This window comes from Colius striatus, chromosome 4, assembly GCF_028858725.1.
Source record: "Colius striatus isolate bColStr4 chromosome 4, bColStr4.1.hap1, whole genome shotgun sequence".
Classification (NCBI taxonomy): Eukaryota; Metazoa; Chordata; class Aves; order Coliiformes; family Coliidae; genus Colius; species Colius striatus.
In genome coordinates this window covers 75,393,249-75,409,017 of record NC_084762.1, presented here as the reverse complement: position 1 = coordinate 75,409,017, position 15,769 = coordinate 75,393,249, and the positions used below count along the sequence as shown (strand labels likewise).

The 15,769-nt window shown below is 38.8% G+C and overlaps 1 protein-coding gene across 1 annotated transcript in view; it reads left to right on the top strand.

The window, feature by feature from the left end:
• Positions 1–5,349: 5,349 nt before the first annotated feature.
• RGS22 (regulator of G protein signaling 22) overlaps positions 5,350–15,769 on the top strand; it is a 63,922-nt gene continuing 53,502 nt past the window's right edge. The window contains 3 exon segments of the mRNA XM_061995893.1: positions 5,350–5,374; positions 6,024–6,052; positions 9,447–9,509. Of these exon segments, the coding sequence (XP_061851877.1) occupies positions 5,350–5,374; positions 6,024–6,052; positions 9,447–9,509 (117 nt within the window).

Here is a 15,769-nt window from a genome sequence, read left to right as displayed (position 1 = left end):
AATAGTTTAAAGTATGAGTGGCCATAATTCCCACTCCCAGAAGCTGCATACCAAAATCTTCAACAGAAGAGTGGCAGCCTGGGAAGCAATTCAAATGGTATTACTTCTCCAGGGCCTCCTTTGCAGGGTGAAGCTGTGCTGGGCACACAGCCAGGTCCTACAGCAACCAGGCAGGATCATAGAACCATCACAGACTGGCCTAAATGGAATCTACTGGCTCAGTTCCTCTCCCAGCCATGGACTTGGATTATCTATGTCTATGCCAGCCTGTTGTTGGCTACAAAATGTAGCTCTCATTGAAGTGTTGCAGTTGAAATGTTTGAGAATTGAAAGTTCCAGGAGCTGCATGCTCTGGACTTTCCCAACTATAGAAAATATATTTGGTAATAAAATCCAGTATGTTTTAGAAAGTATGGATAACCTAAAGTGCTTCCTCAATCTACCATGATTTAAAATGATCACAGGAAAAAAAAATATTGTATACATTTTATTTATACTTAATTGATGTTCTAATGACTTCAGTGAACAAGAAAAGGAAAGCATCAACTTTTATATCACCAAATTGAGAAGGGAATGAGTATTCCTATATAGAATTTTTTAATATCAGAATGTCAGCTTTTCCATTTATTTTTTTTAGTATGTTAAATGAAGACTGGGTGAGAATTTGGGAACTTAATCTGTTCTTTGTTTTTCAACTACGTACTTCTGGAGTCCAGGAGAGAAGTAGGGTAGGAAAGCAGGATACTTACAAAATAAGAGGGCTGTAATTTCTTATGCTTTTCCAAAGCATTGTAGAAATCTTAAGGAGCACCTGTTAGTTACGGATTCTTATACCATTGTTGGCACTGTTCTGGAAGCTGATATACATGACATCTACATGATATCTTTTTCATCTTTCCTCCTAATTATTTTTTTTTTTAGCTGGATCAGTCTACCAGTCTTGTTCATTATAAAGCTGCACAAACAGCCATGGCAGTATAACACAAACAGGTGGGAACTGATGGTCAGTGGGATGTGCTGTCTTAAACAGCACTGCTGTTATCCACAGGCTCAGTAAATTCTCACATGGATAATTCATCTCTTTGATGGAGAATCCTGGGTTTGAGGACTGTTGTTGACATCTATTTGATTGTAACAGCAAGACTGGACATGTGCATTTATGTTTCTTGTTGGATATGTGCCACCACCCATGTCAGGAGATGATCTTGTTAAAAGCTGTTCCTATCTACTGAAGCCTCTTCATATGCCTCTTATGTTGACCCTTCAATTGTCTGGAACACCTGTTAAGCTAAAATCAAAGAGCTGACCTGATTTAAACCAAACTACAAGTAAACCCAAGCTCAGATGACTGCAGCTCTGCTGTAGATAGCTGGTGTGTATGAGGTAGCAAGGGTACAATGCGTATCTCAAATTGCGAAGTAGACCTAAATTCTGATTGACTTTCCAGCTATGCTTTGTAGTTCCTTTATCTTTTACAAAGCCCACACTAGGCAAAAGGAAATGCAACTTTAAATAAAGCTTTTAAACTTGTTAAAAAAATTGGTCCTGGTAGAATAAGATTGTTACAGGAATCCTTGGGCTATTGGTGACTTGGACAAGTCAAGGAAGAGTCTCTAATGACTACTGAAATAGACTTGTGTAGAAGTCAAGCTCTTTGAACTTATCTTCCCTCTGACAGTCTCCTCCACTAGTAAAAGGTTTCAAATGTTGATAGACCAAAGCTATGTTGCTTGTCTTTTTGTTTAGCACTTATTTTATTATTAAGCACTTTCTTTTTCCCCTTCACCAACAGTCTCTTCAGGAAAGTGTGGGGTTGTTTTTTTCCTCCTTTCAGTGTCCTCTGGAGTGCTCGTATCCCCAATAACTGTTTCCTCAGGTGTCTGCATTAACTTTTTCTGACAGCCACAGAATTACATTAAACTGACTTGTAAACTAGATCAGCTTCAACACATGGAGGCCAAGCCACCACAATAGGCAGCTTCTGTCATTATTCCAACAGAATTGTTTAAGGCATTTAAGGACCAGCTATCTGACGACAGATCTGTGCTCTTCTCTCAGATGTGACTCCCATTTTGGTACCCATATGTTTCCTAGCACCTGTCTCCAGTTTATGAGATGGCTGTTTTCAGGTGCAAAGACTAAAATGTATGTGGCAATCATCCAAGGAAAGAAGAGTAGTTACATTTAATGAAAGTTGGATTTCTGTAAAGATATTTAGGTGTTAAAGACTATCACATGATGAAATGTCCACCTCTGTCTGAGATAGGGCATTTCTATTGAAAATTAATGGCAATTAGCTGCCCTTGGAAATCTTTCTAGATGCATATCTGCATGTTTTTAATACTATTTGCTACTTTTCAAATGAGCAATTATGAATGTGTTCGTGACTTCTCCATGACCCCTGCCAGGCATTAAACACAGGTTAGCATCTAAAACCACAAATGTGCGTTTGGATTTAATGAGACAATCCAATTTGTGCCTTGTCTTTACTGGAGCAAGTCCAAAGGAGACTTGTTCCCCCAAAAAGCTGGCATAGCTTTTGCACTTTTTTCTCTCAGTGGAAAGGTGTCTCAGCAGTTTTGGTCTGATTTGCCTGTGTGATACTTTGAACCACTTTCCCTGGTAAGTGACACTGGTGTCACCTTTTTTTTCCGGAACTTGTTCTCCATCCTGTCTAGCCATTTCTACAGGACCAGGTGGCTTTTGGGCTAGGTCTTGGCTTTGACTGTACTTTTGAAACTTTCTGTGGGTCTGCAGTTCTCTTAAGCTAAATAATAAAAATGAAAATAAGAAGAGCATGGAAAGACAAAAATATGGAAAAGTACGAAAATAACCTTAATCTTTATATCTCAGCTTTGCCAGCTGATGAACTTTTAATTTGCCATATAAAATCAGGACTGAAATGCACCCACATCAAATATTTGATCTAAGTGCATGTTGTTAACTAAGATAATGAGAAAGTGATAACGACTGCAAATAGATTCTCTATGAGAGAGTACAGTATGTATTTCCTGATGAGCTTAATCCAATATGCAATCTGTAAAGCACAATACAAAGAGAACAACAACCTAGGAGTTGTATACCAAAATATGCCAGATAACCAAAGGAGAGCAAAAGGACTTTTAAAAAATTACTGTTATTGACTTGTTTCCAAATTTGAATTCTAAAATAACTTGTGGCTTCTGCTTTTTTTCTTCCAAAATTGCAAGCAAATAGGGAAGTTTAGGAGAAAGCTATGAACCAAGGACTAAGTCTAAGGAAAAGGGGCAGGGGGGAAAAAAGGTGAAATGAATAGTAGCTTAAACGTTTCAAATAATATGAAGTAGCTTAGATATGAGACAACAGGGTCTCCTATATAATGCAGTGCAATTCTTCTGCCTGTCATAAAGGGTTCACTTTACATTTTCTGGGCTAACTTGTTCTGCATATTTCTCTCACACATACGTTAGATATACCTATTTAAAATATTTAATAATCACAATAGAACGTTCTGATACATGGCACTAAAAATTCACATTTAAGTGTATTCTATTCAGTGTTAATCTACTGTTCATCATGTCTTATTGAATAGAATTTGCATACAGAGAGCTTAAGGGTAGTTAATACTTCGTCACATTACTGATCATACTATTTACATTGTCCATAGCTCACTTTATATTTTATTCTTTACTTCTGTTGAATATACTTTTGAAATGTTCCAAATTTTTGCCTGAAATTTGTATCTCAGCTTTGATGTCAGTCAGCTTATCTCTTTGGAAATACTGTTCTTAAGTGAAAAAAAAATCCCCCAAACACAAAACGGTCCACCCTAAAAAGCTATTCTGAGAGCTAACAACATTTCAATGAGACAATTAGAAGTAGTATTATTCTGGCATTTCATAGAGTGGTGATTGTGGTATTTGAGCAGGGACCCCTAGGAGTGAGAATGAACAGCTGGAGTACAGAGTGCAAAATACCACACGTTTCCAGAGGATGAAACCATTTTCCCCGCCTCTACAATATTGGATTTGCTGCTTGTTTATTTTTGACAGTCAGTCTCTGGACTTTACACTGTAGTCCTTGGATTTTGGGCACTTCCTGAGCACAGCTGATGGATTAGGCTTCTCAAAGGAACCCTTCATGTAACTCACATACATGACATCTTGTACAACTGATCCCAGTGGGATTTACACCATGCTACTAAATCAGTGTGGTTCTGGAAATACACAGTAGCAGAACTTTTGAGGGAACTTTCACACTGAAAAACTTGAAGGCTTAAGAAGAATTTATGCAGTTCTAGGATCAGATACTAGCTAGGTAGGATGTTTTTCAAATCCCAATCGTGGAACATCGAAGTTCACTGAAATCCTCATACAGGCACCTGAAATCTTTCTTTGTACACAGTTTTTATTGATCACACCAGAAATGTAGCTTTTTCTTATATCTTAGAGTATCCCCTTAAGCCAAGGGAGAAACTAGCATTCTGGGAGTAGACTATTCTATGTGTCTTAATGTCTTTTCTCCTTCCACTTGGGATATTTATAAACTTTACTGGGGAAAAATGTATCTGGATTTCTGCTAGGTCCAGCCCTTGATAGAAGGAAGAAGCAGGGAGGGCTGTTACCAAGGATGCAGGTTGTGTTTCTGTCAAATCACAATGGAGCCATTTGTACATGTTAGGAAACAGCCTAGATTTCATGTCATCAAGACAAAACTTCTCAGGTTTTCTTACTTTACTGCAGTGGAAATTCACTACTGTAGAGAGGATTGACTTTGTTAATTGGGATGAAGTCTTAGAGCCCACTTACAGATGGAGAATTATTTGATGCATTATGTGAATTCATTGATTGTTAGGTGTATGTTTTGAGATTTTTTTTAAGGCAAAATCCCACATGGCTAGAGTGTTTTGCTCATGTAGGAGAAGGTAGAATACCATTTTGGACAAAGAGCTGTCTAGGTTAGTTGAAAAAACACTGCTTAGTTTTTTGGGGCTTTTTTTTTTTTTTTTTTAGAAAAGAGTGTATTTTGATACAAGTGTCCTCAAATTCCTTGTTCACAGGCATCTCTTTTGGGGACGTATCATCAGCGTGCCTGATATCTGAGCCTGCTTCAGGGAGGTTTGCATCAGCCGTCTGGAGTATTGACTCACTCCTCCGCTCATCTCGTGCATTGTTTGCAGTGCCATAGCAACCCTGCTTTGCTGTGAGCTGCGTGGCAGAGCCAGCCTGCCCTAGTGCAGACCAGCAGTCCCCAGCCAGGCCCAGGAACTCTGCAGCTTCCACTTCTTGCGTGCACTTCAGGATTTCACCTTTGCAAATGAGGCGGTAAACTTGCAGCGCTGTATGTAGCCCTTATGTATGTAGACCCAGGATGCACTCGAAGAGGCTTACCACTGGTATGTAGTGCTTTCCACACAGGGCACTGGACTGAATATATCAGATGAGATCTGACCATAGGGTGATTGTCTCGGGAAAAGAGATGATGATACAAAAGAGGAGGATTTTGAATTTATGGGTTTAAACTTGCCCAGCAGGATTAATCAATCTGCAGACAGAACTCTATTCTCTTAAAATGGCATCACCAACAGATGGGATATTGCCCTAGAATGAGTGAGATTTGGTTACCTAGGAGCACCACAATTATGTATTTTTTTTAAATGTTGTCGTATGATTTCATAGTATTTGCCATTTAAGCCTCCCAGAGTCTCATACAGATCTATATTTTCATTAAAACCAGAAAACTTTTGGTTTTTTGGGGGGAGAAGCTGACGAGAAGTTAACTGTTATGTATGAAAAATAAACTAGGTAAATAATACTTGATTTTATTTAAATCATTCTTTTGATAGTCAATCTTTTTATGCATGAGTCAACATTACTGCATGTTCTTAGAGTTTATTTTATTTCCTTAGGCTAAGTTATTTTACTTCAGAATATCCAGGAAAACTGTCATGCCTCACTACTTTTTGTTTCTGTTCAGTAATTGTAGTTGCACAAGCTTGACTATATTGCTTAGATAACCTATGATATTTCATTCTTGTGTTTCAGAGCCTCCATGTATAACAGAAGAAGTGTTTGTAAGTATGCTTTATAAGACTTGATCGTTCATTTTGTCATGCAAATGTAGAGCAAAAAAAAGGAAAAAAAAAGGGTTTTTGGAAACTGGTTGTCCAGGAGGTTCCTGGAGTGTGTGAAAGACACAGCTGGTAAGGGAGTCAGCGAGGGAAGGTGCTGGAGTAGAGTGAACAGAGAAGGACTTGCGGATGATGTGATGGTTGGAGGGCCTCTTGGGCACAGGATAGAGTTTTCTATTCTCAGATAAGTGAGGAGAAGGGTCAGCAGAACTGCTAACTTGGACTTCTGGAGGGCAAACTTTGGCCTGTTTAGGAGTCTGGTTGACAGAGTGCCTTGGGAGGCAGTCCTTGAAGGTCAAAGAAGTTCAAGAAGGCTGGACATTCTTCAAGAAATGAATCTTAAAGGTACAGGATCAAGCTGTCCCCGTGTACCAAATGAGACAGTGGGGAAAAAGACCATTCTGACTGATCAGAAGGCTTTGTCTGGAACTCACAAAAACAAAGAGAGTTTATCAGCTTTGGAGGAAGGCGCAGGCAACTTGGAAGGACTCAAGATGTTGTGAGACTATGCAGGGAGCAAATGAGAAGGGCCAAAGGGCAACTAGAACTTAATCTGACTACTGCTGTAAAAGCTAGTGAAGGGTCTAGAGCGTATGTCTTATGTGGAGCAGCTGAGGGAACTGTGTTGGTTTATCCTAGAGAAATGACAGTGTTAGGTTAACAGTTGGACTTGACGCTCTTAAAGATCTTTTCCAACCTAAAAGACTCTATGATTCTGTTATTCTTTATATAGTACATATTTAGCATATATAAATATGCACATGTAAACCTCTCTCAACTGTGTTATTTACATTGTATTAAACCCCGATTCTGCAGGCTATTTAATGTGACTAGACATGTCTGACCCCAGGTGAACTTGACATGGAGACATGAAGCTGTCAGGGTTCTATGCAGGATGAGGATTTTATAGTAACTTTTTGACATTTATAAAGATAACATTTGTTGCGTATTTTTCAAGATTGGAGAATTATGAATCCTTTTAGTGTATGCTGCTATGTGAAATGCAAACCTTTCAAGATCATGTAAATTTTACTCACATTCAGCTTCTCCTTTGATGTCTAATAATATTTCTGTTCCTGTACTTTTTCACAACAGTAGTAATAGAGAGAGCTATGAAATACTACAGATAGAAGGTCATTAGGTTTATTTCCACAAAACGTCTTAAGAAATGGTTGTCTACTGTTGCCAAAATTATTTAAAAATTCCTTTCAATGTGAAAAGAGTGAAAGAAATCAGACCTATTCCTATTCATACACAAATTGCATGAAGGCAAAACTGCACTGATTTTTAGCACACCTTGATCTCTAGTTGCAACTGTAAGGCAATTTTTCCTAGTCATAATTTGGACTGTGCAGCAGGAAAGATGTCAGGAAAAGAAATGAAACTAAACACTTCCTGACACAGCAAGCTAGGCTATAGTATTGTATATACAACTCCATAACCTTTAATGTGTGAATATGAAAGTTCAACTATGCTTTCAAATGAAGAAGACTGACCACAAAAAGCCCTCCAAAAAAGAGAGGAAAGTATATCGTACATAGATGCAGTTAGATCAGTAAGCACTATAGCTTGCATTGATGAGATAATATTTTATTGATTAATCAACCACTATGTTTATGTTTCTTGCTGTTACCTGGGACTATGGAGAATTATATCCTTGGCAAATTAAAAACACATTACCTGCACATTCCTATAGAGCTTACACTTCGGCAGTAATAAATGAATTGTTTTGAATATTTATGGAGTATTATCATATCTTGCCATCTTCAGATACATCCTTACCAGTGTCAAATCTAATTGTGCATTACCCAAACCAAACATGAGGCAGGCTGCAGTAAATTTTTTGTTACTTGTGTTAACACTTGCCAAATTGAGATTTCTGCATCTGATTGATTACCTATTGACATTAGTGAGAGGATGTTCTGTAGGCTCCAAAATGCTTTGAGTTAAACACTTCAATAATTCCCCTATTTAGTCAGTTCCTTAACATCTCTACGTCCGTGGTACTGCAACTGCATTGGACCACTGGCCTGTGATCTGAATAAAGCAGCATCTCTCTAATGCAGATAGTCTTGCTTTTGGTGTTGCAGGAATGAGTGTGAGCGAACTTGCCTGTCCTGTATCTGTCACAGCAGCAACCACAAGTGCTAAGGAGTAAATGTTGACAGACTAAGGCTGAACAAACACCATCAGGTCTGATTCTGACTTGTTGTACAGCACATAGAGGCCTTCCTGAGTTCATGTTAAAGTACATTAGCTTGAGATTTCTTCCTTATCTAAGTACAAACTGTCTCTATTTAGGTTAGACATCGTGGAGTTTGGAATTGAGATACTGCCTGCCTACAAGTGCTGGACATGTCCACTGTACATAACCTCACTAGCATATTTCAATTCTATGAACTTAAGAAAGAGAAAAATGGTTTGTGTCACAAGACCTTTGCTGATATTGGCAAATGCATTTGATTTATGTTACAAGGCAAAAATAATAGAATATTCAAGGACTGAAACTGTTAAATATTATTCAGGAGTTTTCCTTATAGTGACAACAGATTTCTGAAGATTAGTGAAAAAGTGTTCTACTTTTACCTTCTGTTGAACTGAAATGGAGGTAAGGGTGGTATTGAGTGCAGTAGAAGTAAGACTGGTATCCATACTTACCTGTCAACAGCAAAAGAATTTAATTTCTACTCTACAGTTTTCTATTTTTGTTAGCAAGATTTAAAATGCAAGGCTCAGAAAAGGTACAAAACCACCTGCAGATGCAGTCTTCACTTCTGTTGAGGTCAACGAGAAGCTTCTCAGTTCTGTCGGATTCAAAATGTGGCATACACTGCTTGTTTGGTGGACCAGATTATAGATAAGTTAACTCCTTTTTATTCCCCTCAAATCCCCAAAATATTCCCTAGCAGCAGTGTGACAGCAGAGGCAGGCTCTGGTGAACTTTTATACTCCTTCCCAGATGCAGGAGAGAAAGTTACAACATGGGGAAACTGTTCTAAACTGTTAGCTTATGCACATTTTTTCAAAAGTAAGCATGCAGATTTCCAGCATTTAGAAACTATTGGGTTTATGAAGGATTTATCTGTAAAATTCTTGGCAAAGAATTTACCTTCTTGTGTGATTTTTTTTTTTTAAATTGCTAAGGACCTCAGCAGTGTGCAAAAGCTCCAATACACCAATGACACAATGATTTTGGTCTCAAAAGTGGGAAATAAAATTTTGCAAAAGATTGAATGTTCTATTTCATGGAAACATCGTTGTTTGAGGCTACAGTGCATTCAAAACATGTTACTGGAGATCAGTACAAGGCTTGCTTTGTGATTTTGTCTCTCTGTAGGAAGAGTGCTTAGCCACAGATGATATACTTGTGGACTACTTCAACGAATTTTTGAGTCTTCCGGTAAGTACCTTACAGAAATCCCTTGTAAAATGCAGGAAACACTTTACTAAGATTAATAGTAAGAAGATCCATCTTAGAACATTCTACATTTTGCCACTGGGTGGTTAAATGGTGTTTTTAAAGTACGTATCTAGTTTAATCGTAGTAACTTTTACTACTTAATTTTATTTTTCCTGACAGTGGTAATGTCACAGTACCTGGACTTCAGTGGCCAGATTTTTTTTTCTTGCAAATTTACTCATCCAAATCACAGTGCACTAAAGTAATACAAATAGAAATGAAAAAGACGCTCAAATACTGATTTTATTTTCAAAGTATAAGGAGCTCACTTTTATCCAGTGTCATGACATGCTGGCATAACAAACGATTTTCCTTTTACATCATTCCAGTGATGCACTCAGTGATTAATAAACACTTTAGCTCAGAAATGAACCCTGTTTCTCTTCATGGCTGTGAAGATCTCCCCTCTTCTTCCTCTCCCATGTGAAGCTACGAGGGTGCCACTCTAGACTGTATTAGTTGCTGATCCAGTAGCAGTTAGATCATAACACAGTGGCCTGTATTTAACCAATTGCCTTATAGTTTGCTAATTTTTCCCATCAACTACACTGCCTGCCCACACTCAACGGGTCACATGTACTGTTCTGCTTCCTCAATAAAGCAACCTCTCTCATCACCATCTGAGAAGTCTTAGCTCTGACTATCCTCATTCTCTCCATCCCCACACCTCACACCTGTATTCCCCCACCGGGAGGCACAGATCTTCCCTCAGTGTTGCTCACGGCTCCCTTGGATATCCCAGTCAATCTAGCCCAGAGCTGCCCCACAGCCTGTCTGCCTCCTAGAGCACTGCAGCCCAACAGGCTGCACTATGAGAATATGTAACCATTTCTGCAACTTGCTTGGTAGAAACCACCACCAGCATCAGAAAGGGGCAGAATATTCCTTGATGCTCCTTGGAGCTAAGAGATAGTTCAGCCACTATTGGAATAAACTAAATACCAAACTGAACTAGATGCAGATATGCTCTCTAAGCTACATAACAAATTTGTGTAAAAGTACACATAATGGAAGTTGTGGAACTAAAGATGGTAGAATGGGCTCCCCATGTCAATTTTTATATCAACATAGAACCTGGAGGTGTTAACTCTATATCAGGATGCGGGTTTTGAGCACAGCAGCGATACTGGCTTCTTTTAGGAACTCAGCCTTTACATGCATTCATCACACTGCAAGATTCCTAAGAATATTTTTTATAGAACTAGGAGCATTTTATATTTTATTTTTCTTTTTCCCTTGCAGCTGCTTTATGCTATCTGCCTATATCCAAGCCTAAACTTGTAGCTTTTAAACTCAGGCCTCCTTCCATGTGCAAGATCACTCTTAGCACAGGAATACTCTTCTCCATGACTTTTCTGCTTATTTGGAAACTATGCTTCAAGTTTTCCCCAAATCACAGAGGATGGGATGGGTAAGAAGTTCAGCCTACTTAGTCTCTGAGTCTCCTTGGACACGCATAGACTTCAGGACATCTATTAGAAGCCAAAATTCTCAGAGGGCTCCTCAGCCTACAGTCCTGGTGCAGTGCAGCAGCTCTGGACTGCAGTGACTGCCCAGATGCTCCTAACAGCTCTGGAAGCTCACAGAAAAAATGTTCACAGACAGTCCTGAGTAAACACCATTTTACAGTGATAATCTTGATAGGTTTCTAGGATGACGCATGGTCTCTCTTCTGTGTATTTACACATCTTCATGAAAACAGATATTTTATTAGCTATTTTTATCTGTAATGTTTTCATAATTGGATTTATGTTCTCTTTGATCTTTTCCTGAGGATTTACTCTCTTCAGGATTAAGTTCTATTATTACTTTGAATTCTGTGGTTTGAATACCTATATTCCCAGTTTCCCTCTCCTTCTCAGAAGGCTTCTACTAAAACATCACAGTGAAATTTCCAGTGCTTTATTCTTGTTATGCTTATACACTGTTGCCTGGGAACAGTATTACCCAGGTGTGCTAGTAGTTAGGCAACAAGTTGAACTGAAAATATTATGTGATTTGATACAAGAAATCAGGGGCAGCATATGCTTATTTTAAGAGACTGCCTCTGTGTTGATTTATAATGCACCATTAGTGTGTGGAAAATTGTATCACTGGGGACTTGCTATAGCAGCAGCAGGTTTTTTTTTTTTTTGCTTTGATTTACAGTATATCTTTTAAGTGATCCTGTTGTTATAATAATATTCAATACAATATGAGATGAATATCTGGGTATTCCAACGATCTACATACTGTAACAAAGGATAGTCTATACAGAAAACTCTTCCAAAGGTTAAAATAATACAAAAAAAACTCATGAGGGCACTTGTTGCCAAGTAGTACAGCGATTGCACAGTAGCAGAAACCAGTTACATGACATATAAAGGAGTTAGATCTTCCTTAGTAACTAATCTAAAATGAAAGATCTAAGAGAAACATTGGTCTGGATGCGTTTCCATTCCTAGCCAGTCAGGCATCCCTAGAATTCAAATCTTTGATAGATATATTTAAAATGTCCAAGGACATGTTTAACCAGGAATGGAAATTCAGAAGTTGGAAATTGCCATTCAGCTCAGTAAGATGTCAACTTTTCTCCTACTCTTTACAAGCTGCCCTGCTACTTGTTTCACCCCAAGTCCATGCTGGGGCCTTACCCCTCATTTTCCAATTGCCAGTGATCATGATGAAGACACGCTCTTCCTCTTTGCAACCTAAAGGAGTTGCACTAGAGACAAAAGAGCTACATGCACATTAATTGAAGCATTTTTAAATGACACTTTGGTGGTGAGTCCCTGGCTGTGAGTGTCCCTTGCAGCAAAAAGCTACCAAGTGACCATAGTTTTATCGACTGCAAATTTGAAGACTGCTTCTTTTGAAAGTCATTCTCCAATGAATAGTTTGGGATCCACAGTTTCATGCAGATGATGATTCTGAAAACAAAGTCCGAGTAATATAGTAATATAGTAATATAGTAATATAGTAATATAGTAATATAGTAATATAGTAATATAGTAATATAGCATTATAGTAATATAGTAATATAGTAATACAGTAATATAGCAATATAGTAATATAGTAATATAGTAATATAGGTTAGACTAATCAGTCTGCAGTGGATTTCTGTGGCCAGGTTTTGGTAGTGGGGGGCTACAGGGGTGGCTTCATTAAACAAATAACTGCTAGAAGCTTCCTCTGTATCTGATAGGGCCAGTGCTAGTTGGCTCTGAGATGGATCCACTTCTGATCAAGGCCGAGACAGTTAGTGATGGAGGTAATGCATCTGTGATTAACATATTAGGGAAGGGGAAGAAGCTGCTACATAGATGCTAAAACTGCAGCAGCAACAGGCAATGAGAATGAGAATATCACTAGAGACACCAGGGTTATTGGAGGAGGGGGAGAAGTTGTCCCGGCACTGGAAGAGAGATTCCCCTGTGACCTGTGACTATGATGAGCTGGCTGTGCCACTGCAGTCCATGGAGACCACAGGGGAGCAGAGACCCATTCACAGCCTATGGAGGACCCCATGCCAGAGTGGGTGGATGCCTGAAGGAGGCTGTGACTCTGTGAGCTCACCCTGGATCAAGTTCCTGGCAGGACCTGGGAATCTGTGGAGAGAAGAGCCCATGCCAGAGCAGGTTTGCTGCTGGGCTTGTGACCCCATGAGGGACCCACATTGGAGCAATCTGTTCCTGAAGGACTGTTTTTCCTATGAATGATTCATGTTGAGGCAATTCTTGAAGAGCTACCCCCATAGGAAGGCCCTCTGCTGAAGCATTTGATGGAGAACTGTAGCCTGTGGGAAGGACCCTTGTTGGAGAAGTTCATGGAAGACTATCTCCTGTGGGAAGGACCCCACATGATAGAAGTGGGAAGTGTGAAGAGGCCTCACCCTGAGAAGAAGGGGCAGCAAAGTCTGTCTGTAATGAACTGACTGTAGCCCCAATTCCCTGTCTCCCTGTGCCACTGGAGGGGGAGAAAGGAGAGTCTCAGGAAGAAGGAAGAGTGGGGGGAAATGTTTTAAGATTTGGGTTTTATTGCTCATTTCTCTACTCTGTTTTGATTGTTCATTAATAAATCAAATAATTTTTCCCCAAATTGAGTCTGTTTTGCCCGTGATGGTAATTGCTGAGTAATCTCCCCGTCTTCATCTCAAGAACCTCTCATTATATTTTTCTCTCCTTTGTCCAGTTGAGGACGAGGAGTGGTAGAATGACTTGGTGGGCATCTGGCACCCAGCCAGGGCTAAACCAGTACACAGTCTTTCTGGAAAAAGAATGGTCTTGAAAACCTAGTATGGTCAAGAGTAAAAACAGGCCTTATCTAGAAGTAGCAGGTGATAGAAAAGGCAGAAAGCAAAAAGCAATCTACTCTGCTGCACAGTTCAGGTCCTTCTCTGTTTCAAAGGTGACTGTAATTCAATCTGTCAATGCATTAATTCAAGGCATCAATGCATGCTCGTTGGTTTCCCATGCTCATTAGTCTTCTTCAGATGTGTGGAGGGAGGCTGCAGCTGCCAATCCAACCTCCCTTAAAAAGGCTTTTACATCAGGAAGGTCCTACATGCATACTGAGACTCACCCAGGGCTAAAACTTGCTTGGTATCTTTGACATTCAAGGAAGCAAAAGAAGCCTTCCTGATGTATTTTCTTATTGACATTGAGTTTACTAAAAATTTTCTACTTTTCTCTCCTATCTAAATTGTGATATGTGATTGTGACTTGTGTCTTACTCATTAACATAAGGGAAATCCTGGACTTACTAAAGTCAACAGGAGATTTGCCATTGACTGTGTGCCGTGCGAATTTTCCAGACACCTCAGACAGCTGCTCAAATTCTCTTCTGGTCCAGCCTCACTGATATTTATATGTGATACATACATACATACATACCTGCCTTGAGTTTTGGCAAAGCTCCTGCATGAAGTCTCACTTAATTTCCCTTTCAGGGCAACCTTAACCTAAGAGACAGCCAAGCTGTGATCATTCTGTTTCTCTTGGGATCAAACTACATTACTTGTGGTGGGATGTGCTGAACATATTCATACATTTGTTAAATGTATCTCAAGTTAACTATATCTGAAATTTGTTAAGGCAGAGAAAAGTGAGATTTATGTGTCTGAAATCCTGGCAACATGGTGATGAATGCTGTTTTGGTTTCTGTTTTGGGAGGACTGAGAGAAATTTGCCTTCCCTTCAGTTAAGAGTATAACTCCAGATTTCAGAATTATGTATTCTATTTATTCTTCAGATGAAACCATATACAATGTGCATTTGACAGCTGAGAAATTTCTTTGTTATAAAAAATGGACATGCAATTGTTTATTTATTTAATGATAGTGCTGTACAACAGTTTTTGTTTGCTTGGAGATTTTCTGAAGCTTATGACTACACTGAGTTACATTGATCTTACTGGGTTCAAGGGGAGAATTACTTGTGAGTGAAACATTTTGCAAAGTCTGTAGACTTCTTATTTGTTGGTATTCTTAAGTCTGTTGATATTCTACAAAATCCTATTTTTTGTACTAAACTAGTAATGTGTGAATCCCAATCTTCAAGACTCTTGCCAAATCTGATTTAATTTTTCTTAACATCTTGAGGTACAATTTGGTTCTGGAGATTTCCCTCTCTATCTCCAAAGAATCAAAAATTGGTCCAAACTAGAGTGAGAATGATACACTTAAGTCTTCAGTTAGTATATTTTACTTATCTATCAAAAGCATTTGCCAAATGTGGGATAAGAAAGATATTTCTTAGCATATTAGATTGGCACAGATAATTTCCCCCCTTCCCCTGTGTAGGTGATCACCTGCTGTTTAATATAGACATCTTCACTGAAGACATTTCTTTTTATTGTAATGACCTAGACTATTGGTGGTGCCATAAACCTCTCTTATTATTATCTTTTGAAACATTGTAGTATCTATTGTAGGATTTTACAGCACTTGGCTTCTGTGGGAAAGGTTTTTAGGATATTAAACAGGGTTTGGGGTTTTTTTGTAGCTTGCAATGTGTGGGAATAGTTAGTGTGTTTTGCTTTGAAGTTTTTCACAAATTGAGTGGGAAATTGATTAACTGATCCTCTCTCCTGCATTGTAACTGGGAAAATGTTTCCTACAAGAAATTAGGTTAATTTTTTTGGTGTTTCTGTTTGATTTTTGTTATAACATTGTCACTTGTATTTCTGTGGTAGGGATGAGTTAAGAAGGTTAGGGCTTTTCT